Below are 24882 nucleotides of genomic sequence, written 5' to 3'. Positions count from 1 at the left end.
GTCTCCCATTCCGGCACCTGCCAGGCCTGGAGCTGCTTAGCAGCAGTGATCTGACGAGAGAAAGCACATATAGGTTAGAATGGCTGTGGAGTGTAACATAACATCGCATCCTGTACATGTAATATAGTAGCTAGGGGTAACCAGCGAGTGCATAACATAGCATCCTATATGTATAATATAGCAGCTAGAGGCAACCAGCAAATGTATCATAACACAACATAGCATCCTATATGTATAATATAGCAGCCAGCATAGCATCCTATATGTATAATATAGCAGCTAGCATAGCATTCTATATGTATAATATAGCAGCCAGCATAGCATTCTATATGAGTAATATAGTAGCCTGAGGCATGATGTAACAGCGAGTGTATAACCTTATACATTTGATACATGCGCTGCAGCACTATAAAGCAGTGAGTGCCTATAACATTGCATTAGGACACAGCCCTCCTATATATATCCTGCAGAGGTATACAAACCCATATAGGAGCTGCAGCACTGTGTAGCAGGGAGTGCAGGGCCTGGACAGCAGTAATCAGCGCAGTGTGAATACACACCAGGGAGCATGAGCATAACAGGAGCCATTTCTTACCTCAGTAAGCAGAGGGCCGCGTTGCTGGCAGAGAGCAATCTGCATATTGTGGCGCCGGAACTTCAAACTCCAGACGCCGATTGCGTCACCTCCGGTCCTCAACCAAAACTCCCTGGCGCCAGAAAGGGAACACCACATCCGGTGCTGTAATCATGGCATCACACAGGCCCGGCCTGCCCTCACCTGACGTGTCACATCCGGACTCCTCAGGCTGAGGCACTTCCGGTCCGGCTCCCGCCATGGAGGTAGGCGGGGCTTGCAGTAGTGTGACGTAGGCGGCCTTCATCTCCTCTGGAGGCCATTACAGCCTTGCGGGTATCGAAACCCTGGGAGGGCAGGCGTGTACCGAGGCTCAACACTGCCCATGTTTAGGCTGCTGAAACAGTGGCCGTCTCAGTACACCATCGCGTCTGAGCAACATGGGACACCCCACTGTGTGCAGCGCGGACACAAGAACAGCAGCAGCATAGGTCCTGTCTGTATCTTTGACCTAGAGAAAGAAAAAATACACTGTCTCCTAGTTCCTCCTCCCTCTTATAGGGCTCCTTAACTAGTTAATTGAATACATGTGTACTGCTTGGTAACCTGTCTCTATCTGATTGGTTCTAGAGGACTAAAACCCATTTGTGTGTGCTGCCCCTGAGACGATCAGGAAATAACTACTATAATACTGCCTCCTATGTACAAGAATATAACTGCTATAATACTGCTCCTTATATACAAGAATATAACTGCTATAATACTGCCCCCTATGTACAAGAATATAACTGCTATAATACTGCTCCTTATATACAAGAATATAACTACTATAATACTGCCTCCTATGTACAAGAATATAACTGCTATAATACTGCTCCTTATATACAAGAATATAACTGCTATAATACTGCCCCTATGTACAAGAATATAACTGCTATAATACTGCTCCTTATATACAAGAATATAACTGCTATAATACTGTCCCCTATGTACAAGAATATAGCTACTATAATACTGTCCCCTATGTACAAGAATATAACTACTATAATACTGTCCCCTATGTACAAGAATATAACTACTATAATCCTGCCCCCTATGTACAAGAATATAACTACTATAATACTGCCCCCTATGTACAAGAATATAACTACTATAATCCTGCCCCCTATGTACAAGAATATAACTACTATAATCCTGCCCCCTATGTACAAGAATATAACTACTATAATACTGCCCCCTATGTACAAGAATATAACTGCTATAATACTGCTCCTTATATACAAGAATATAACTGCTATAATACTGCCCCTATGTACAAGAATATAACTGCTATAATACTGCCCCCTATGTACAAGAATATAACTACTATAATACTGCTTCTTTTGTACAAGAATATAGCTACGGCAAGGATATTATTAACCTCCCATCCTTAGTTTCATCTCGGTGGTGAGAATTGATGATGGGTCTCTGCATGAAATAAATATGCAGTATTCCCGTGGAGATTGGCATATGGCTGGTAGTAGTTGGGCAGCGGGTGTGTGTGGCTCCTCTAGTTGGCGCTCTGGAGGCGCAGTAATCCCCTGTAAGGTGATACATATATGGAATGCCTCTGTGTTTTTCTGCTCACATTCCAGATCAATAAAGCAAGACAGAGGAACTGCTCTGCTCCAAATAAGGAGCACGCCGGCCTCGCTGAGCCGCATTCTTCTCTGCTCGGAGCGAGTGTTTGTCTCTACGCTTTTATTTCTTCGAGTTGTTACCTCCTTTTTTTTGCTTCTAAAATAAATATTTGTAGTAAATATGTAATGTCCAGGTTCGCGACAAACCCTACTAATCTCAGAGATCATAAACTGACCACATGGTGACTCCCATCAGCTGTGATCTGTGAAGGAACCGGGCAGCAAGTGGTCAGTATCTCTGCAGCGCCACCACAGGGGAAGTGAGGTATTACACAGTGTATGTGGGATGTTTAGGCTATGTGCACACACCGCAGATTCTGTGCAGATTTTACGTGTCACTTTTAGTGTGGAAAATGAGTAAAATAATACAGCAGCATTAAAGTGAATTATGTTTCTCCCTCAGAAATTGTTATTCACTGCTGAATTAAATAATGATCATGTTCCTTTTTCTTGTTCGTCCTTGCAAATTTTTTTTTTTTTTGCACGTTAAAGTCTATGGGAAAATGAATATCTGTCAAATCTGCATTAAATCACAGGTTACATGCAGCGTGTAGGCGAACTACACACATTGCAGATTGTCACGCATTTTTAGTGTTTTTATGCAGATTTGTCCATTTTAATGTTACGTTTTTTTGTTCTCTTTTTATTCTTTTTATGTTTTATGCAGAATTTTTGCATGCATTTTTTTAACCTGTTGTGTTTTCACCTTATCTGTTGTCAATTCAAGCAAAACTGTGCAGCAAATGCATGGCCTGGCGTGGTGCTTTATGCAGATTTTCACTCTCCAATAGAGTTCAATGCAAAAGAAAGAGGACGCAAAAGAAGTAACATGATCATCGTGTTTTTTTTTTTTGTTTTTTTTTTTTCTGGACTGAGCAACAATTTTCATGCGGAGAAAAAATATGCATTACAGGCAGTCCCCAGATTACATACAAGATAGGGTCTGTAGGTTTGTTCTTAAGTTGAATTTGTATGTAAGTCGGAACTGTATATTTTATCATTGTAATCCCAGCCAGAACTTTTTTGGTCTCTGTGACAATTGAATTTTAAAAATGTTGGGTTGTCATAAGAACCAGGATTAACAATAAATCTTCATTACAGACACCTGTGATAACTGTTACAGCTGTTTATTGTAGCCTAGGACTAAAGTACTATAAATTACCAATATCCAATGGTCCGTTTGTAACTAGGGGTCGTATGTAAGTTGAGTGTTCTTAAGTAAGGGACTGCCTGTATCTCTACATTTTTTTTTTTTTCCAAATCGCATTCAATTCACATTAAAGGGAACCTGTCATCAGGAGCCCTTGTTCTGGCTCCCCATGATGTCCCCATAGAGAATAATGTGCACATTGCCAAAGTGTTTTCATAATAAAACTGGTCATGTTCCGATGAAAAGAAAGGTTAGATGAAAGCTTACCTTTTTCTCTGCAAAGCAGAATCCTGTGGGAGTGGCCAGTGAGTTTCCACTCCCACTCTCAGGAAACTGCTCCTATTTTAAATAGGAGGGATATGGGAGTTTTAAAGATATGAAATAGACACATGATAATGCAGATTCCCAATTTGGGGGCAGGAATCGCTCCTCGCTGGCCACTCCCATGGGACACAGCCCTGTAGAGAGCGAGGTAAACTTTCATCTAACTTTCTTTTTATCGGAAAAAAAACTTTGGCAGTGTACACACTAGTCTCTATGGGGACATGGGGGAGCCATATAAAGGGCTCCTGGTGACTGGTTCCAGTAATGCTACTGTATTAAGGTATGCAGGGGCGTAACTTGAGAGGGTACGATCGCAATGGGGCCCTGGAGGCTTAGGGGCCCATAAGGTGTTGCTTTCCCATATGAGAAGACTATTACTATAAAACATATGTTATAGTCGGGGGACTGGCACAGACTTTGCACTGGGGCCCATCAGCTTCAAGTTACGCCACTGACGCTATGGATTTTCCACACCAAAATCTGTGCGTAAAATCTGCCCGGATCCGCAGCCTGTAGCCGCCCTCCCCATTACTTGATCACGACTTCTGCCTTCCATTTCTTTCCTACTTACTGGAGTACCTTAGACTATGACCTGGGGATTTGTTTCCGGATTGTCCAGATCCCTGCACAGGGTTAACACAGAAGTGATGGATATTGTGTATCTTCAGGCCATAAACCTGTCACCTATGAGATTATTACAGGACACAGTGTATCAGTCTCATTACATGGAAGTGACGGCATGTGCATGGAATGGCTTAAAGCTACAGGCCGCCTATTTAGACTTCTCTTACCTGTTCTCTCTAGCAGAACGGCGCGGCTACGAGTATAGTTAATGAATGTTGTAAAACCGGAACAGGCCGAGCCAGTTCTTGCTTGTGTGTTACTTACTAGAAACGTTCCAAATGTTTCATTCCAGCCTCGGATCCCTAACATGTACATCAGCCCGGAGCCGCGCTGTAAGTGCCTGACACATTACTCCCACCTCTCCTGCTTGGCTCTTACCCATGGATAGCATTTAGATTTCTTTTGTTACCTTTTTTTGCATGTTCTTCGCTTTTGTTTCCTGCTTTTTCTGGCAGAGACGGTGGCGGAAGTTTTGACTAAGCTTTTTAGATCTTTTTATTGCATTTTGCTCATTGTAAGGTTTTGCTACGGATTCTGTTGGCCCTTTTTAAAGGGGTATCCATATCATGAATGGGTATTTTGTTGAGGGACTCAATTCTGGGACAACTTTTACTCCCGTTGATAAAGGGAATGTTCTTCTAGTAAAGTTTGACAAGTTCTTGCCACCCACGCTCCAGTTGGCACCCTTCCAATCAATGAAGCTATACTTTAGCAGCACCCTGCATGGTAGGGTTCACACCACTTTCATGGCTGCTTCCTCCAGATTAATGGTAAACTCACTTGTGAATCTTGGTGACAGCGTAACTTAGTAATAGCTAGTAAAGCGGTCCTGAAGATTGCACCTGCAGCCTCTAAACTACTATTCACCAAAGTTTTAAAAGTTTTCGAAAACTTATTCTGGATGTTTGTGGTGTTGCTTCTCCCCCAATTCAGGATTTGGATGATTCCAGTTTCCTAAGTTTTTCAAGTTGGTTGTTCTACTACCCCCTCCTCCAAATATGGAGGGTGGACTAAGGACCTTTCCCCAGTCCAGGTACCAGGAATGTTGTGTCCTGTGCTCAGATCTATCCTGGGACTGGTCATACCCAAACTCCCTGGAGCAGTCTTTTAGCCAAAATGACACTTTGTTGGTTGCGGTCGATAGAATAGACATCAAAATGTTCTTACATTTTGAGATTTAAAAAATTTGCTGTTATGCATAAAGAAAATGAGTTGCTGGTACTGCTATAGAGAACTGGAAGCTTTTAGTAAAACCATCATAATACAGGCAGTCCCCAGGTTACGTACAAGATAGGGTCTGTAGGTTTGTTCTTAAGTTGAATTTATATGCAAGTCGGAACTGTTTATTTTATAATTGTAACTACAGACAAGATTTTTTTGGTCTCTGTAACAATTGGATTTTAAAAATGTCGGGTTGTCATAAGAACCAGGATTAACAATAAAGCTTCATTACAGACACCTGTGATAACTGTTATAGCTGATCATTGCAGCCTAAAGCTAAAGTACAGTAACTTACCAACATCCAGAGGTCCGTTTGTAACTAGGGGTTGTCTGTAAGTCAGGTGTTCTTAAGTAGGGGACCACCTGTATACAGATTTATCTAGCCGTGCATGATGGATCTGCATGGTAATGGGATGTGTCTTTCCAGCAATCCAAAAATCTGAGAAACTGCATCCAAGTATAATTATAGTTGTGTATCTTCTATGAATAATGTTTCAACTCGAAATTCGTCTAGTGAATGTTGGTTTTCATTGACTTAGTTTTGATCTACTACCCCTTCCACAGTCCCAATAATGCATATGCAGGGCGTCTATACCGGAAGGGCATTTATAGTGAACTTGTCACCAGGAATGTCATTTTTAGCTGATGAGATTCCAATACCCTGTGCTCTGAATATTGTCACTACATTATAAAAACTTTATTTCACATTACCTGGCTCCATGCAACTAGTGTATGGTAAGTCCTGGGGTGGACGGGTACACTTTCGGTAGCTTTTTTTTTTTTTTTTCTTTTTTTTCCGTCAATTTCTGTCCCAGCCATGACTATAAGCAGATCCATTGTACCGTTTCATATTTTTGGTTTTGTCAGGGCCAGGATGTATGTATGTATGTATGTATTATACACCTATGCAGCATATACACATCACATAAACATGCATACATACAACATATTCATACCCAATACTCCAGTTGCCAGGGCCCCCTGACTCTGCAGGCCCCAAAGTGGCTTCTACCCCTGTAGTTACGCCTCTAGTTTGAAGCACACTCCTGGTTTTATATTCAAAGCTTTATTTATTTTTTTAACTAGTTATCCAAACCAGTGCTACCAGTTATATAGGACCAGCAATTCCAGTATTGCGGTGAAAAACAGAGGGGCTAAAATAAACATTTGTTGCACAGAAAAAGTGCAGGTTTAGGTTGCATCTCCTTTTTATCACCTACAGAGGGTCGCAGGGTATGATTTGGTCCCAGGCTTGTGGACCTTGGAGGCAAATCATATATTATAGTTATTTTCTCATTAAGCACCATGCAGTTCTCATATAACATCCTTTTGCAGTGTGTATTGTAACCTGTATCCTTTTGTGTATTTGGCTTAAACAGAAACCAGAATATTACCATGGTTACAGACAGGGCCGATTCTAGCATATTTGCTGCCTGAGGCGAATATTAAAATGCTGCCCCCCCCCCCCCCACTCCCTGTTAAGTAAATCCTTAAACTTTACTAACAATTAACAACCCTACAGACAGCTCCCTGACACTGTGTGACTGACTACAGGTTCTGAGAGGCATTAGTGGCATCTAGTACCTTATAGATGACAATCTCTTCCATCAGGACGACTTTATTCCGGGTTCTCCAATCCATGACGTATCACGGCTGAATTCACGGGCAGATATCTTCAGCTCCGTGCAGCATCTCCACCCGGCGTCCCTAAAAATACCACAGTCACTTACAGTATAAAGTCTCCTGGAAAACAACACTGCGCTCCTAAATAATATATACCCCTCATAACACAACTGACCGCACGCTACCCCACATATAACACATCCCTTCATTATATAGGGATAAAATCTATATACATATAATATACTGTATCCCATATACAGCCCCTGCAGCTAAGTAATATACTGTACCCGATATACATCCCCCCCCCAGCATAGTAATATACTGTATCCCATATACATCCCCCCAGCTTAGTGATATAGTGATATATAATATATACAGCACCCCCCAGTATAAAATGATTCTGGCCCCATATAATATATACTGAATCCCCCCCAGTATAAAATTAATTATAGCCCCAAATAATATCTATAGCATCCCCCCCCCAGTATAAAATAATTATAGCCCCAAATAATATCTATAGCATCACCCCCCCAGTATAAAATAATTATAGCCCCAAATAATATATATATAGCATCACCCCCCCAGTATAAAATAATTATAGCCCCAAATAATATATATATAGCATCCCCCCCAGTATAAAATAATTATAGCCCCAAATAATATCTATAGCATCCCCCCCCCAGTATAAAATAATTATAGCCCCAAATAATATCTATAGCATCCCCCCCCAGTATAAAATAATTATAGCCCCAAATAATATATATGTAGCATCCCCCCCCCAGTATAAAATAATTATAGCCCCAAATAATATATATATAGCATCCCCCCCAGTATAAAATAATTATAGCCCCAAATAATATATATATAGCATCCCCCCAGTATAAAATAATTATAGCCCCAAATAATATCTATAGCATCCCCCCCCCAGTATAAAATAATTATAGCTCCAAATCCCCAAATAAAATATACAGAACCCCCCCGCCCCTAGTATAAAATAATTATAGCCCCAAATAATATATATAGCATCCCCCTAGTATTAAACAATCATAGCCCCAAATAATATATATATATAGCATTCCCCCCCCCCAGTATAAAATAATTACAGTATAGCCCCAAATAATATAAATATATATTGCATCCCCCCCAGTAATAAAGAAATAATTATAGCCCCAAATAAAATAGCATTCCATGATCCCCCCCCCCCCCCAGTTTAAAATAATTCTGGCCCCATATGATATATATAGCCCCCCCCCCCCCGCAGTATTAATTATTAGCCACAATTAATTAAATACATGAAAAATAATAAAAATCATACTCACCAGCAGGCAGCTGCTCCCTGGCCGCGGCTCCGGTGTTCACGCGGCTCTCCTGTGAGACGCGGCTCCGCACAGTGACACAGGCGCCGCGCCATGACGTCATGGCGCCTGTGTCACTGCTTAGAACGGAGCGACGCAGCTGCCGGAAAGGCGCTGCGTCGCTCCGCATATAAATCGCGCCTGTGTCTTAAAGAGACAGGCGCGATTTATTTAGCTGGTGGGCGATTCGGGCGTTAATGGACGCCCGAATCGCCCACTTTAGAGCGGCGAATTTCGCCGCCCTTTACAGGGACCCGCATTCTGCCGCCTGAAGCGAGATTTTCATCTCGCCTCATGGCAGATGCGGCCCTGGTTACAGACTACAAACATGCTATATGTAGTCTGAGCCTGCAGGGGTGTGCTAGGCTACTTGCTTGCACTATAGGTTTTGTTGTTAGTGTATGTGTCCCTTTGTACCTAGATGGACTAAAATCATATGAAATAGGATTATCCTGCTATAGTATGCTATCCTCTCCATACAGGTATAGAAGATCACGGGCTAATTGTGTTGCGGTCCCTTACTTAAGGACACCCGACTTACAGACGACCCCTATGACCTCTGGTGAAGTTCTGTGGATGCTTTACTATAGTCCTAGATTGCAATAATCAGCTGTAAAGTAAAGAAAAAAAAATTGTCTAGAGCTACAATGATAAAATATACAGTTTCGACTTGCATACAAATTCAACTTAAAAACAAACCTATGGACTCAATCTTGTACATAACCCGGGGAGGGGGCGGTGTGCCAAAAGACTGGCTATCTAATGTGTATATCAAGCTTCTCTCAGTCCCTGCCCTTGCTTCTTGATAAGCCGCACTTGTTAGAAAAGTTGGATGCAATAATGTAACACCTGACTGTATCAGACTACACAGGATGTAACCATGGAGATACGCAGGTCTGCAGAAGAGCTGTATACACAAACAAAACAATAAAATATATACTTTTTTTTTTTTTTTTTTTTTAAATATATCTCTGCATTTGCCCTTTGTGTAGAAACTAGAATAGTAGCGACTTGCCAAGGCAATCCAGGTGTGTGTAGCTGTAATCTATAGCTCCCGGCGTTACCAGCTGCCACCCCATGTATATCATCAGCCGGGGAAGGGGTGTGAGTATGTGCACATATGAACCTCCTGACTCATAGAGCTGTCACGTCTAGCATGTGGGCAACGTGACTAATGGTGTCCGTCCATGGACTTTTCATTTCCTGCTTTCTGTGTAACTGATGCTTCATTTCCATGAAAAAGAGAAAGTCTAAGCTGTTTCTACAAAGCATTGAGAACTAAGCAATGCTATTATAGTGTACATAGGGGGCAGTATTATAGTAGTTATATTCTTGTACATAGGGGGCAGTATTATAGTAGTTATATTCTTGTACATAGGGGGGCAGTATTATAGTAGTTATATTCTTGTACATAGGGGGGCAGTATTATAGTAGTTCTATTCTTGTACATGGGGGGGCAGTATTATAGTAGTTCTATTCTTGTACATGGGGGGGCAGTATTATAGTAGTTCTATTCTTGTACATGGGGGGGCAGTATTATAGTAGTTCTATTCTTGTACATGGGGGGGCAGTATTATAGTAGTTCTATTCTTGTACATGGGGGGGCAGTATTATAGTAGTTCTATTCTTGTACATGGGGGGGCAGTATTATAGTAGTTCTATTCTTGTACATGGGGGGGCAGTATTATAGTAGTTCTATTCTTGTACATGGGGGGGCAGTATTATAGTAGTTCTATTCTTGTACATGGGGGGGCAGTATTATAGTAGTTCTATTCTTGTACATGGGGGGGCAGTATTATAGTAGTTCTATTCTTGTACATGGGGGGGCAGTATTATAGTAGTTATATTCTTGTACATGGGGGGGCAGTATTATAGTAGTTATATTCTTGTACATGGGGGGGCAGTATTATAGTAGTTATATTCTTGTACATGGGGGGGCAGTATTATAGTAGTTATATTCTTGTACATGGGGGGGCAGTATTATAGTAGTTATATTCTTGTACATGGGGGGGCAGTATTATAGTAGTTATATTCTTGTACATGGGGGGGCAGTATTATAGTAGTTATATTCTTGTACATGGGGGGGCAGTATTATAGTAGTTATATTCTTGTACATGGGGGGGCAGTATTATAGTAGTTATATTCTTGTACATGGGGGGGCAGTATTATAGTAGTTATAGTATGTGTAAAAATTATTGTAGCAAAGCTTCTATTTAAGGTTTATTCCTACATTAATCGTGTACATGTGGTAACGTTCTCCTTTTCTCCCCAGGTGATGTTGGCGCACATCTCTGCCTCCCTCTGAAGCCGGCCCTGTGTGACTGGGAGCATGTGAACTGTGTAACTGGGAATGTGGATCCTTCCCAAGAATCTCCTGACCTAAAGTAATGAGAAGTTATTTTGCTAACGAGCCCCCGGTCTGGACTTCACCAGAACTCTGTGTGCTGCCCTGAAGCCCCCTGTGAGATCCTTCCTGCCGGACGCCGCAGATCTGATCTAGTTTTATAGTTTCCCAGTTATTGATTTTTGCAAGACAAAATGATTGATCTGAGCTTTTTAACGGAAGCCGAGCAGGAGGCCATCCTGAAAGTCCTGAACAGAGACGCTGAGCTGAAGAAGACAGAGGATCAGCGCGTACGGTATGTTACGTTATTGCGCTATGTATGTAATATTTATTGCACAATGTATGGATGTAGCGGAGCCGTGTGTGTCGTCTGACTTTACTGATGCGGTGGACCCACTGCTACATCATAACTCGTGCAGCCTTATCAGACTTGGCTCTGCTACATCTGGATTTTCTGGATGGTACTAAAGTAAATTTTGTTAATGTGGATGATGCAGCAAGTTTTGGGTTTCTAGTACAGGAGACGTGACTGTGCCAAGTCTACTTTATTACAACTTGTGCTTTGTGGGTCATATAGTTGCGGCTGAATATTTGATACCTATGCCATATATATGTACCCAGCTTTCCTAGACTATGAATGACACATTATATTTTTGGGATAAGAGAGGTGCCTACTGCAAAACTAGGGGGGGTCTGTCTAATAGACAGCTAGGTATTTGAGACTAGCTACTATCTGTCTGTCTAATATCAGTCTAGATAACCTGCCCTGTCTATGTATATACATGCGGCATATATCAATCTGTCGTTATCTTATGGGAGTGGGAAGCAGTCATTACCTTCCATGTCTACCGATGAGTCAGCTCTAAGTTGCTCTGCTGAGGGTTTGTTGCAGTGTATCAGTGTATTTTCTTTTTCTGGCTCGCTTACTCTTCTTGGCCCCGACGCAGAACACCAAAAAAATACAGTGGACCCTTAGATTAAGAGTAACTTGGTCTGCAAGCGTTTTGCAAGACATGTTTTGCATTGATGTACAAGCAAAATTTCAGAAGAGGGGCATCGTGTGACCACCACCCCCAGCCTCTACTCTACTGTACCTCCCTCTCACAAAATTGTATACAGAAGAATAAGAAGAAGTAATGGGGCTAGATGTTGACTAACTATTTTTGGGGTGTGGATTTGGGTTTCAATGATTTCTTATTGGAAAACTTTGCTTTGATACAAACACGTGATGTATGATCCTGGAATGAGTTATTATGCTCGTAATCCAATGTAAAAAGAATTCTTGATCAGTAGAATGAAACTCTCATCCTACAAAAAAGATGGAATAATGCAGTATAATCCAACACTCACTGCTCCTCACTGCACCACGCACCATGAGCTATATCTGCTTTACGGACCTGGTGGTCACGTGACCACGGTATCTGTAGGGGTTAATCAGTGCAGCTAGATCTGATCAGACCCAGTCCAATTCCGATGAAACGCCTGCCTCCACGGTGGTGGTGGGGGGGTCGTTTCCCCCTCTAACTAGAGTTCTTATAGATGCCGCAGTTACAGATGGAAACCAGAAAGTAAAAAAAAAAAATTTAAAAACAAAGACTTTATTTTTTTTATGACCTCACCGGTGACATATAAAGGTAAAGGACATCTACCACCAGGATGAAGGATTGTAAAACAAGCACTGACATACTAGTGTGTGCCCCCTCTGTCAGGATCTGCTCTTCTTTTTAGCCTTTTATGCCTTGTGTTGTGGTGTGTGCATTTTTTTTTTTTTGTTTATTTGGGTTTTTTTTTTCAAAAGATTTTAAAAGTCTGAGGTGCAAAGCTTCATTAGAACCTTTGAAGCTCCTCAGGCTCATTTGCATAAATTTTAAAAAGTCCTTTATTCTTAAACAAGGCAACATAAGCTAAAAGAGGAGCGGATCCTGCCAGAGGGGGCACACACCAGTATGTCAGTGTGCTTGGTTTACAATCCTTCATCCTTATTTTTTTTAAATAAACGTTAATAATACCAAAATATTTTTAAAAGCCCAAATTGGAAAGATCCAGGGGTGTAGCAGCCATATGGGGCCCACAGTGTGAGGGGGCCCTGGGATTTGGGGTAGTGAGTGTGTGTGTATACTGTATAAATAAGTATTTTGATAAATGTATAATATGGATATATTTTTTAAAGGGAACCTTCCACCACGATTCTACCTATAAAGGTAGAACGTGTGGTAGGTGGATGTAAGGGACGTGAGGATTAGCCCTTTTTTGGGCTAATCCTCACGTCCCGGCTATCTTTTGGAAAACTTTTAATACCCTAATACAGTGATGGCAAACCTTTTCGACACTGAGTGCCCAAACTACAACCGAAACCCACGTATTTTTCGCAAAGTGCCAATGCGACAATTTAAGCAGTAACTTATTACTCCCTGCTCTGTCACAGGTTTAAATTGTATAGGCACCTGAGGACACCAATACAGTAAAAAGAAGGAGAAGTTTGGATTATCATTGTAGCTTCCTTCTAGAATCCTGGGCTGCCTGGGACTGCAAGAGGCCTTGAGTCCTGTCTGGCAAACTCTACCCTGGGATGATGGCAAGGGCGCCCATTTAGAGGGCTCTGAGAGCCACCTCTGGCACCCGTGCCATAGGTTCGCCACCACTGCCCTAATATGTTAATTTTCTTAAGCAGCTACTGGGGTGTGGAGTAGCCGGACATGAAGCTAAAAGTCGCGGCTACTCCACGCCCCAGTAGCCTCTTTTCTCCGCCTACCATGTCATCTTCGGCGCGCAGCTCCTCGTCCGAATACCCGGCCTTCTGCGCATGTGCAGAACACAGGCCTGCGGGTGCGTGACCACAGCTCCGAGGCTGGAGCTACTGTGCATGCGCAGATGCCGAGTACTCGGACGAGGGTGACATGGTAGGCGGAGAAAAGAGGCTACTGGGGCATGGAGTAGCCGCGACTTCTAGCCTCATGTCCGGCTACTCCACGCCCCAGTAGCCTCTTAAGAAAATGAACATATTAGGATATTAAAGTTAGCCGGGACGTGAGGATTAGCCCAAAAAAGGGCTACCCTCACGTCCCAATCATCCACCTTCCACCCGATCTACCTTTATAGGTAGAATCGTGGTGGTAGGTTCCCTTTGAGGGAGACCCAATTCAGAAATCTGCTTTGGGGCCCAGCCTCTCCTATTTACACCCCTGATACTTTATTTCTATTACTCATTTGCCTTCAAGATCTCTTCTTGCTTTGCTGTAAATAGAAAAATCCTGAAGGTAGATATCTGCTACTCTGACAGTAGAGGATTTGCAACGTTTATTACAGTTTAGCCACTTGGTGTAAATATAACAATTGCCTTTGGCTACAATGTATCGATGCAGGTAGAATTCATTGGCGCAAGTACAAACTTGTCTCCCTTTAGTTTGTCTAGACTGGATTGCCCTGCTACACCTAATAACATGGTGATGAGTTGTTTGCAGTCTCCTCGGCCTCCTCAGGATTTCTCTGTAGCTCTTAATGTTCGCCCCGTCTGCCCTTGATATATCCGCAGAATCTTCCTGGTTCCTGTTCCTACAGTCATACTGTGCATTAAAGGGATCAATAAATGTTAGATTTAATTAGAGTCCTTCTGTCATTTCAGAAAGTCCTATAAAGGAAATCTACCATAAAAATCCATCATGATAAACCAGGGGCACTTACTCACTGATCCAGGCACCGTGACTGTGGTAATATTCTTATATTTGTTATCCATGGCCTCCTTCCTCCTACTAAAATCAACTTTTAACATTATGCTAGGGATTGTTACGAGTCCCTCCGTACTCCAGTTTCACAGGCAGTTACACTGTCTCCCCTCCACCCTGTAATCTCCCTGATGTAATCTCCACAGTGGGAGGGGAAAGTGCTGAGGGGGCGGGGGGAGAGCGTGTAACATCTTGTGTAGCTACAACAGGGAGCGGCTCTGGTACTGAGAGCCCTTCTAGCTCATTAGCATAACTTTACAAGTTGATTTTAGAAGGAAGGAGGCCATAGACAACAAATATAAGGCGTAAGGCCCCTTTCACACTTGTATTTTTCACATGCGTGTTCTGTGCATGTTTTTGGTGCACAGAACCCACATTGACCAAACCCAAGGAGTACAATTTCATGGTTGATTTATCAGATTTGAGTTTTAGGGATGAGCAGATCTATTCACTGTACCCGTATGCTCAGAATCACTGGAAACGACTGCAATTATTGATGGCAGTGATAGCGTGTCCGCCGCCATTTTTTCTAGGTTTCACACACCCTGTGACATTATCGAAAACGACTATCCTAGGGGGAATGACTTGGAGCAAGTGAGGAACTTTTGCGATTTAAGAAGGTTGCAGAGGTTAGCTGGCAAAGGGAAGAGCAGGGGGGGTGGAAAAATGGGCATTTGCCTAGGGCCCCCTGTCCTAAAAAGGCCCCTGCATGTGGACCTTTGTGAGGAGAGGATGTATTGCTCCTTTAATAACCCTTGGCTGAATGCCCAGTGCAGATGCTTATCATCTCCTGTCAATACATCTATCATCTATATATATTTCATATCCATCTCCCTATCATCTGTCCATCTCCTATAACATTCTCCTCCAGCCCCATATTACAGACACTTACCTACTACTGTGTGTAGCTACAACGTGTTATTATTGTGCAGGGATAAAGGAGCCTCTTACTGACTGTCACTGCTCATAAAATAGTTTTTGGGGCCCCACTTTTAGTTTTGCCCGGGGCCCCACTTTACTCCTCCTCAGGACCAGTTTTAGACAATTTTGGGGTCTCCGACAGACAAGGACGCTGCACACAGAAGAGACCTATGAGTAGTACCCTTTGTTGATGACTGATTTGCACTGAGTGCTTAGGCCAATACAATAAACTGTTGATCATAGAGCAGTGTACAGTGTGTGGGAGCTGAGCTGCTGTATCATGTGGGAACTATATAGTTATAGTAGTAAATATTTATATATAGCGCCATCACATTCCACAGCGCTGTATGGATCATCGAGTACATCAACAAACAAAATGATACAGAGTAAATTACGTGGTCTGATGCAACACTGGGAATAAGGGCCCTGCTCGCAAGAGTTTACTGTCTATCAGTGGTGGTAGTATTTCTGCATTTCAAAGGGAACCTGTCACCAGATTTTTACCCAATAAGCTACAACCAGCCCCATCAGGTAGGGGATAAAATGTCCTTCCTAAAATTCCCTCTCTTATGTGAAAACAATCTTGCCTATTTGCCTATAAAAAAATAAATCCCTCTCCAAAGTCGGACAAAAGATGACTCGTCTCATGTGAAAATGCACTGAGAAGAGTCACTTTTAGAGGCTGCAGGGTCCATTCAGATATGCCTATATTTTCCGTTCTATAGCATCTAGAAACGTGCTGCAGGTGTGTTTTAAAGATAAGATTTTGATGAAATACAAATACATTGTTGAATATGTGGGCTGCAGATAAGAAAAAATTCCTGCCTTTAAAAAAAAAAAAAAAAAAAAAAAACTGTCTATCTTTGGTTCTGTAGTTTGCAATCTGCATGATGAAATCCTAATGTTTGATATGTCACCTAAAGCATGTTTCTAGGTGCTATAGATAGGGTTGTCTGATGTGAACCTCCTTCTGCAGCCTCCAAAGTTGTGAAAATGAGCAGAGATGAGTCAAGTTTAGAGGACTTTTTTTTTGTTTTTTTAAAAGTAAACAGTTGAGATTTTTTTAAGAGGGTTTTCTACAAAGGACATTTAATCTCTGACCTTTTTTTGGATTACTATTTATGAATTTGGAAGTATATGGTGATGATATGATGTTTAAGAAGGCCCCTCAGGATCCTCAGTGGGCCCCTTTGCATTGCACTCATGTGGCGGCATTAAAAATTCAGAAACTAAAACAGTCTCCTGTTCCCTAAAATATTCCCTAGTTTATCATCCCAAAACCACCCCTCATTGGTATTTTATATAAAGCTCACCTCACCCCCATGTATTCCTTATGCACAGCTTTATGTGGGCCCCCACCAGCAGCTCTGGGCCCCAGCACTTGCCCAGGTATGCCCCAGTGCTGGCGCCGGCCCTGTATGGGAGTATAATTTATGAATTTCGTTCCTGCTCTCTATGGAAATGGACATCCATGCGATGCCTCGTTTACTTGGCGGTTCCATTGCATTTACATAGCGCATGCATGGTATTTACATTTTGTGTACACCAGGCTTATTATTTTCATGTGCTTTTTACGTTACATATTTATATTACGTTTACATTCTATGTGGCACTTCTGTTTGTGTTTACGCCGCGCTCATGTTGTTTTTTTTTTTTTATATTATGTTTGCATTGCGTTGGTCGCGCTTCTCTTATGTTTTTTTTGCTTTGCGCTTCTATCGCGCTTTACGGCATATTCAAGTTTACATCGCGCTCACTTTGTTTTTTTTTTTTTATTATGTTTGCATTGTGTTTACGTTGAGTATTGATTGTGTTTACGTCATACTTGCGTTGTTTTTGCCATGTTTTATATCATGCTTGAGTAGTGTTTACGCTAAACACCATGTTATCCCAATGTAAATCCGTTTTAAACCTAATGTGAACCGAATGTGTGACGGGGGATTTGGTTAGAACTGTATGGCGGGTTGTGAGTGGGTCGGGACTGTTTTTCGGATGGTGGGGCACCGATTATTTGCCTAGGTCTATAGCTTCATGGAGCATCCCACGCTCCTATTATCTCCTCTTCGCCTGTCATCCTCCATCTAATCTCCCCGTGTCGTGCAGGTCGGAGCTATTAGATTGTAAGCTTCCCAGCAGGTCTGTAATGGAAAGCGCTGGTTATTCCATCTCCTAATCGCTTCATTCTCACAGCTCCTTCAAGCTGCCGGCGCATTCCTCCGTATTACTTTATCATGTGAGCTAAGAAGTCACTTGACGTGGAGATTGTCCCGGCTGATCCCCTCCAATCTTCTTATTGCCGGTATTTGCTTCTGCTCTTGTAGTGCGGGATGCACAGGTTCAGCATTGTGACACCTCTCGCTGAGCCTTACGGGTCACCGGACCGGGTGATAGTAAAGCTGCAGGATGGTATGTACAGTATGGGGGACACTGGCATGGGGCAAGTTTTTGGTTCTTTTTTAGGACCTTTTCAAGCTCTTCATGGGTGGAATAAGGTGGAATGTGCTTTAGCCATTGGGGAGGATCCTAAACCACCAGCAAGAATGGGGAGCGATTTTAGCGCATCCCTCTGTCTACCGAGGGCCTGTCCTGTATAACTTACAACCTACTGATGTGACTGGGCAGGTACATTGCTTCATTTCCCCTGTGGTGACGCTCCAGGGTAACCGAACAATTTCGAAAACATTTCTTCTTTGTAAATGGCTTATTGTTGAGGTTCAGGGTCGGAATTTGATGGGCATGCGGTCGCAACCAGGCCCAAGAGACTTGAGGTGGGGGGGGGGGGGGGGATGCATAAGTTGTCGCTTTCCAGTAAGAGGAGACTAGTCTTGTAAACCATAGATTATAGTCGTGGGCCTGACACAGACTTCAAGTTACGCCACTGTTAAGGGTATTGTCAAAAAAGTCGGAATATATGAATATGTAGCGCTAAATAATTATCCACCTGGATAAGACGTACAAGACCTGGATAAGACGTACAAGATGGGTTCCATAGGTTTGTTCTTAAGTTGAATTTGTAGGCAAGTCGAAACTGTGTATATTTTACAATTGTAGATCCAGACTAAAAAAATTTTTGGTCCCAGTGACCATTGGAGTTTCAAAATTTTTTGCTGTATTTGGACCAAGGATTATCAATAAAACTTCATTACAGACACCTTACTGCTGATTATTGTAGTCATGGATTATAGTAACATCCAAAGGGTCACCGAGGGCAGAGGGGTCCATCTTTAACTAGGGGTCATCTGTAAGCCGAGTGTCCTTATGTAGGGGTGTCTTAAAGGAAAACTACCATCAAAATCCATTCTGATAAACCAGGGACACTTTTCCTGGATCCAGGTACCGTGACTGTGGTCATCTTATCTGTTTCAGATGGAAGGAGGCCAGGGATAGCAAACTTTTAATACTGAGTCAAAAGATCTCTTGGAGGCCCTTCTGGTTCTTTAACATAATTTTAAAAGTAGATTTTTAGATTTTTTGATATACTCATAGTCAGGTGTGATGCTATATAATTAATATATAACTTTTTTTTTTTTTTTTTTTTTGGAAGAAAGCGGCCATGTTTTTCAACCTCTGGATACCCCCCTTTAAATGTTTGTAGGTGGTGGTTATTTCTGCTGTTAGGGTGTGGTCACACTTTTTTTTTTTTTTCATTAAACGCAAGTGCTCGGTAACCAGCACCAAGTATTTTGCTAACATGCAAAGCACCAAGTACTTGTCACCAATCTCATGCGTTTCAATGGAAGAGCATGTGCAATAGGGCTCTATTCTAATTGGGTTGTGTTTGGAAATGTAATCCAACCATAATGTGTGAATCAATCCGTATCTGGCTGACCTAATTTTACTATTGAATGCATAGATACTAATACATAAGGAGGATACAGACTGGGTCAGGGACCAGAATGTTTGTATTTGTGATTTAATTTCAGCATGATTTCCTATTTGTGCAATAAACTCTCCAAATGTGAGTTTGGTGTTTCTACGTAAAGATGTTAAGACTAGCTGAGCCTTTAGTCTTCAGTTATTTTCATCAGTTATTTTAAGCCCAAAATAGTGTTGGTCAAAAACAACCTTGCCTCCTGTATAGTCACTGGAAAGACTTAAACTAGTTTCTATGTGTTCAAACTCGCCTGGTTTTGGCTCACAATAACTTATGGATCTGGCTGAAGACATAATGGATATGGGCCTGATGGAATATAACTATATACCGGGTTGCACCAGCCATGAGGCAAGTTGAGCCACTTGCCTATGGGGGCAACGTTATCGGCTACAAAGCAGGACCTGACTCTTGAAAATAGTCTCCCTTCAACCCAAAATTTCAGCATGATGTGACGCCCTGCATGTAGAACCCACTGATTAAAAACCGACTAAAAAAATAACCTGCTGTAAAACTACTGTAATAGGGGTTCGCCTAAGGCAGAAAAAGTGTTTGGGGTTTTATTTTGAGTTCTAGTGAACTTTGTGTCAGCAGTTGTATCATGAGGTTTGGATGATGTTTGGAGGTAATGGATGACCTGGGTGTACAGTAATTCCCAGTGTTGGCTTATCCTATGTAATGGAGAGGATTCCTGTTAGCCGGTTACAAGCTTTTATGTAAGGGCATCTCCACCATTTGCCCTGGACATCACCTTCTTAATCCCAGGAAAAGTCCTTTATTATCTACAATGGTCCCATAGACTGATGAGATGAGCCACAATTGGTGCGGCTATGTGCACGTTCAGACTACTATTTGGTAATGAAGTGTGTCCAAGTACAAGCCAACAACTTCAGTTTTGTAATAACAGTATCTATAACTCTTGAGCTGACATAATTTATGAAATGATAATATAAAGTCTGGACTTTTTCGCTTTGCAGTGAACTACAAGATAAAGTGAACGATGAGAATGAACTAAAGTATAAAAGCGGCCAATGGTTTTATGAGGCCAAATCAAGAAGACATAGAGATAAAATACATGGAGCTGACTTGGTCAGAGCATCAATTAGAAAGCGGAAAAAGCCAGCAACTATAGGTAAGTAATGTACATGAGTGTGGTTCTAGCCTTGAAATATTAAAGTATAATACTGCCATATTTATAAGAATTCAACTACTAACTGTATATAACCCCTGCTCAATGTCCAGGAATAACTAATATAATACTGCCCCAATGTACAGGAATATAACTACTATAATACTGCCCCCTATGTACAAGAGTATAACTACTATAATACTGCCCCCTATGTACAAGAATATAACTACTATAATACTGCCCCCCTATGTACAAGAATATAACTACTATAATACTGCCCACTATGTACAAGAATATAACTACTATAATACTGCCCCCTATGTACAAGAATATAACTACTATAATACTGCCCTCTATGTACAAGAATATAATTACTATAATGCTGCCCCCTATGTACAAGAATAGAACTACTATAATGCTGCCCCCTATGTACAAGAATAGAACTACTATAATGCTGCCCCCTATGTACAAGAATAGAACTACTATAATGCTGCCCCCTATGTACAAGAATAGAACTACTATAATGCTGCCCCCTATGTACAAGAATAGAACTACTATAATACTGCCCCCTATGTACAAGACTATAACCACTATAATACTGCCCCCTATGTACAATAACTACTATAATGCTGCCCCCTATGTACACGAATAGAACTACTATAATACTGCCCCTTTTGTACAAGAATATAACTGCTATAATACTGCCCCCTATGTACAAGAATAGAACTACTATAATACTGCCCCCTATGTACAAGAATAGAACTACTATAATACTGCCCCCTATGTACAAGAATAGAACTACTATAAACTGTCCCCTATGTACAAGACAGTGATGACCACTAATCTCATCTGAGGGTTTTGCGGTGGAAGACATTTTGGCAAATGTTGTATTGACATTTATTTCTTTTTCCCATTGTGATACAGAATGGCCATATAAGTGGATACAGTATCCAGTGTTCCAATTCACTTTACAACTTGTAGTTAAAAAGGAGATTAATGGTATTTTTTATATTTTAGCTGAGCTAAGTCAGAGCAGTAGGAACCAATCCCAGCGGAGCTGGGTGAACAGTATCAACCAAGACATTTTTATTCCTCCAGAGTTGTACGGTGTCATGGAACCACCGGATGAGAAGGAAGAAGATCTAATGCCTAGTAAGGCTGATACTAACCAGAGGTACGAGACCTGTATCCATGTCCTATAAATTGTGTGCGACTTCAACAGGATGTAACTCAGGATCAGTACAGGATAAGTAATGTCATGTATGTACACAGTGACTGCACCAGCAGCAGAATAGTGAGTGCAGCTCTGGAGTATAATACAGAATGTAACTCAGGATCAGTACAGGATAAGTAATGTAATGTATGTACACAGTGACTGCACCACCAGCAGAATAGTGAGTGCAGCTCTGGGGTATAATACAGGATAATTACAGCAGTGACTGCTCCAGCAGAATAGACTAGAATAGTGAGTGCAGATCTAGGGGATATTATTATTGTTTTTTTGTTATGTTGTTTTGTTATTTTTGTTATTATGTTTATTATTTATTATAATTATTGATTTTCTTTCAAGGAAATCTTCTAGCCGTAGCAGGTTTCTGGGTTGTTTTCTGGTCCTGATATCCGATATTGACTCTTTTGAGTCACTAATAAATACCTTGTTCATACTGTCCTCCCAAAAATAAACTTTGCACACCTAGCAAACCAAAGATAAGTGTCATATGACTCTTAAGTAGCAATGTTTGCTTAAAGGACTTGGCAGGACTGCTGCATCGGCCATAATCCATGTCTGTGAGCCGTTTATATTGACCTTTTTGCTATTTTTGATTTATGGATGTTTGGCCCATAAAACGGGATTGTGTTCTCTGGTGATGGTTCAGTGCAATCGATATTGCTATAAATGTATCACATGGTGAGGAAGAGCGAGTAGATTGCTCAAGCCCTTCAAATTCCTCATAGTATAGCAGCTTCTTATAGCCACATGGGTTCTTATTTGGTTTCAATTTTCTAAAAAAAGCTACTTTTTTTTGTTTTGCGCAGTGCTAAAAGGGTGAGCTTCAAGTCTCCGGGCACAGACAAAGATGTCATGAAGAACGGGACAGCTTCACCTTCAAGGGTAAGTGATGTCTACTACAGAATGGGTTGTGATGGATCCTCTTTCATTGCATTGAGAATATGATGTTTAAGGGGGTCTCCCAGCTCCTGTGTCACCCATTTGTGTAGCGCTGGTTGTAATGTCTCCAGGAGGGGGCGCACCAGTCATATCCCCCCCCCCCCCCTTGCTATAAACATATTGTACTATATACTGTGATAGCGGAGACATGTAAAATCGGATACAACCCCTTTAAATTAGTACTTAACCTTATTTGCATTAAAGGGGTTGCACACTTTAAGAGCATTCCAGTAAATGTAATATTTGTGTAACAAAAAGTTATAAAATGTTCCAATATACTTTCTGTATCAATCCTTCACTGTGTTCTAGATCTCTGCTTGCTGTTATTCAACGGAAAGCTACATAGTTTACTTTCTGCAAATAAACACCAGTCCCTGGTCATGTGATGCCAAACTGGTGCGCAGCTTTGACTACACTGGGTGTTATAACGAGCCGTGCTCCTGTGCGACATCACATGATCATGGACCGATGTTTATCTACAGGAAGTAAATGGTAAAGCTTCCTGTTGCATGACAGCAAGCTTAAAGGGCATCAACCCTAAGGATCAATAATTGTAAACCAAGCACACTGACATACTGCTGTGTGCCCCCTCTGTCAGGTTCTGCTCCTCTTTTGGCTACTTAGGACCTTGTTTTTACAAAAAAGGGGCTCCCCGAGGGGGACCGGCTTCATAGATATTAAGGGAGCCTGGAGCCCCTCAGGCTCATTTGCATAGTTTTTAAAACCTTTTCTCTTATAAAAACATGTATCTTCTCAGGACCTTGATGAACAGATCCTTCCAGGAGGTGGACACCACAGCATGTAAATGTGCTTGGTTTCTAATCCTTTGAGTAGATGTGCTTTAAGATCTTGAAAAACTTGATGAATTGATACAGAAAGTATATTGGACAATTTTAAAACTTTTCATCATACAAACAATATCAATTATTTGCTGGAATGCGCTTCAAGTGGACAACCCCTTTAACTAGAGATGAGCGAGCACTAAAATGCTCGGGTGCTCGTTATTCGAGACGAACTTTTCCAGATGCTCGAGTGCTCGTCTCGAATAACGAGCCCCATTGAAGTCAAATGTGTTATTTAATTGAAAAAGAATGTCTTCTGGTAAGTGATCAGATGTATGCAAACATCTGCAATCTATTCTTCACTGTTCCGCGCGTATATTATCTCCCAACAAGTTAACAGATGTGAAGAACAGTGAAGAATAGAATAAAAACAGTGAACACAGGATCATTTAAGTGAAAAACGCAGTGAAAAACACAGTGAAGAATAGATTACAGATGTTCGGCACATCTGCTTACTTGTCGGGGTGATACCCTGTCCCGGGATCCGCTCCTCTTCTTCCACTGAAGTCTCCCCCGTGCTGCCCGCTGTCTCCCCCGTGCTGCCCGCTGTCTCCCCCGTGCTGCCCGCTGTCTCCCCCGTGCTGCCCGCTGTCTCCCCCGTGCTGCCCGATGTCTCCCCCGTGCTGCCGCTCCGCGCGTATCTTCCGACAAGTAAGCAGATGTGCCGAACATCTGTAATCTATTCTTCACTGTGTTCTTCACTGTCTTTTTCACTTAAATGATCCTGTGTTCACTGTTTTTATTCTATTCTTCATTGTTCTTCACTGTGTTTTTTTAATTAAATGCTCGATCTCGAGCAGGGGAAATACTTGTCCGAGCAACGAGCCGTTTCGAGTACCTTAATACTCGAACGAGCATCAAGCTCGGACGAGTATACTCGCTCATCTCTACCTTTAACCCTTTCACGACCCGTGACGTAATAGCATGTCACGGGTCGGCCGCGGGTGCATGGAGAGGGCTCACGCGCTGAGCCCTCTCCATAGCCAGTAAGTCTTTGCTGCATATTGCAGCAAAGGCTTACCGGTAACACCCGCGATCGGTGCTAGCTCTCGCAAAGCTGCCAGCGGCTTCAAAAGGATGGCGGCACATGGGCACCGCCATCCTTTCGAGGATCGCCGGTCCCCGTGACGTCATCGGGGAGCGGCGATCTGTCGCCATGGTAGCCTTGGGTCTCAGGAAGACTCGAGGCTACTTCGGGTTAACCCATGCATTACAATGTGCTATCACATTCCCCATATACTGCCACAGTAGTATGGCAGAATATGATAGGATCGTACAGACAACCTAGGGTTAAAGTAAAAATAGTAAAAATAAAAAGTTACAAAAAAAATTA

At 42.0% G+C, this 24882-nt stretch overlaps 1 protein-coding gene across 21 annotated transcripts in view; it reads left to right on the top strand.

The window, feature by feature from the left end:
- The window catches only part of LOC140117367 (synaptotagmin-like protein 2), an 81918-nt gene that overhangs the window by 19514 nt on the left and 37522 nt on the right, over positions 1–24882 (top strand). For 18 of the 21 annotated variants that reach the window (XM_072134022.1, XM_072134021.1, XM_072134015.1 and 15 more), the window contains exons 2-5: positions 10823–11189; positions 20386–20540; positions 21555–21711; positions 22575–22650. In XM_072134022.1, the coding sequence (XP_071990123.1) occupies positions 11089–11189; positions 20386–20540; positions 21555–21711; positions 22575–22650 (489 nt within the window). In that variant the 5' untranslated portion in view covers positions 10823–11088. Of the gene's footprint in view, positions 1–4538; positions 4684–10822; positions 11190–17782; positions 17944–20385; positions 20541–21554; positions 21712–22574; positions 22651–24882 lie in introns of those variants that run through there. The other 3 variants (XM_072134017.1, XM_072134020.1, XM_072134023.1) reach the window with 3 other exon arrangements.

This window comes from Engystomops pustulosus, chromosome 2 (assembly GCF_040894005.1).
Source record: "Engystomops pustulosus chromosome 2, aEngPut4.maternal, whole genome shotgun sequence".
Lineage (NCBI taxonomy): Eukaryota > Metazoa > Chordata > Amphibia > Anura > Leptodactylidae > Engystomops > Engystomops pustulosus.
The sequence above is the reverse complement of the archived record's forward strand: the minus strand, read 5'-3'. Positions and strand labels throughout refer to the sequence as shown.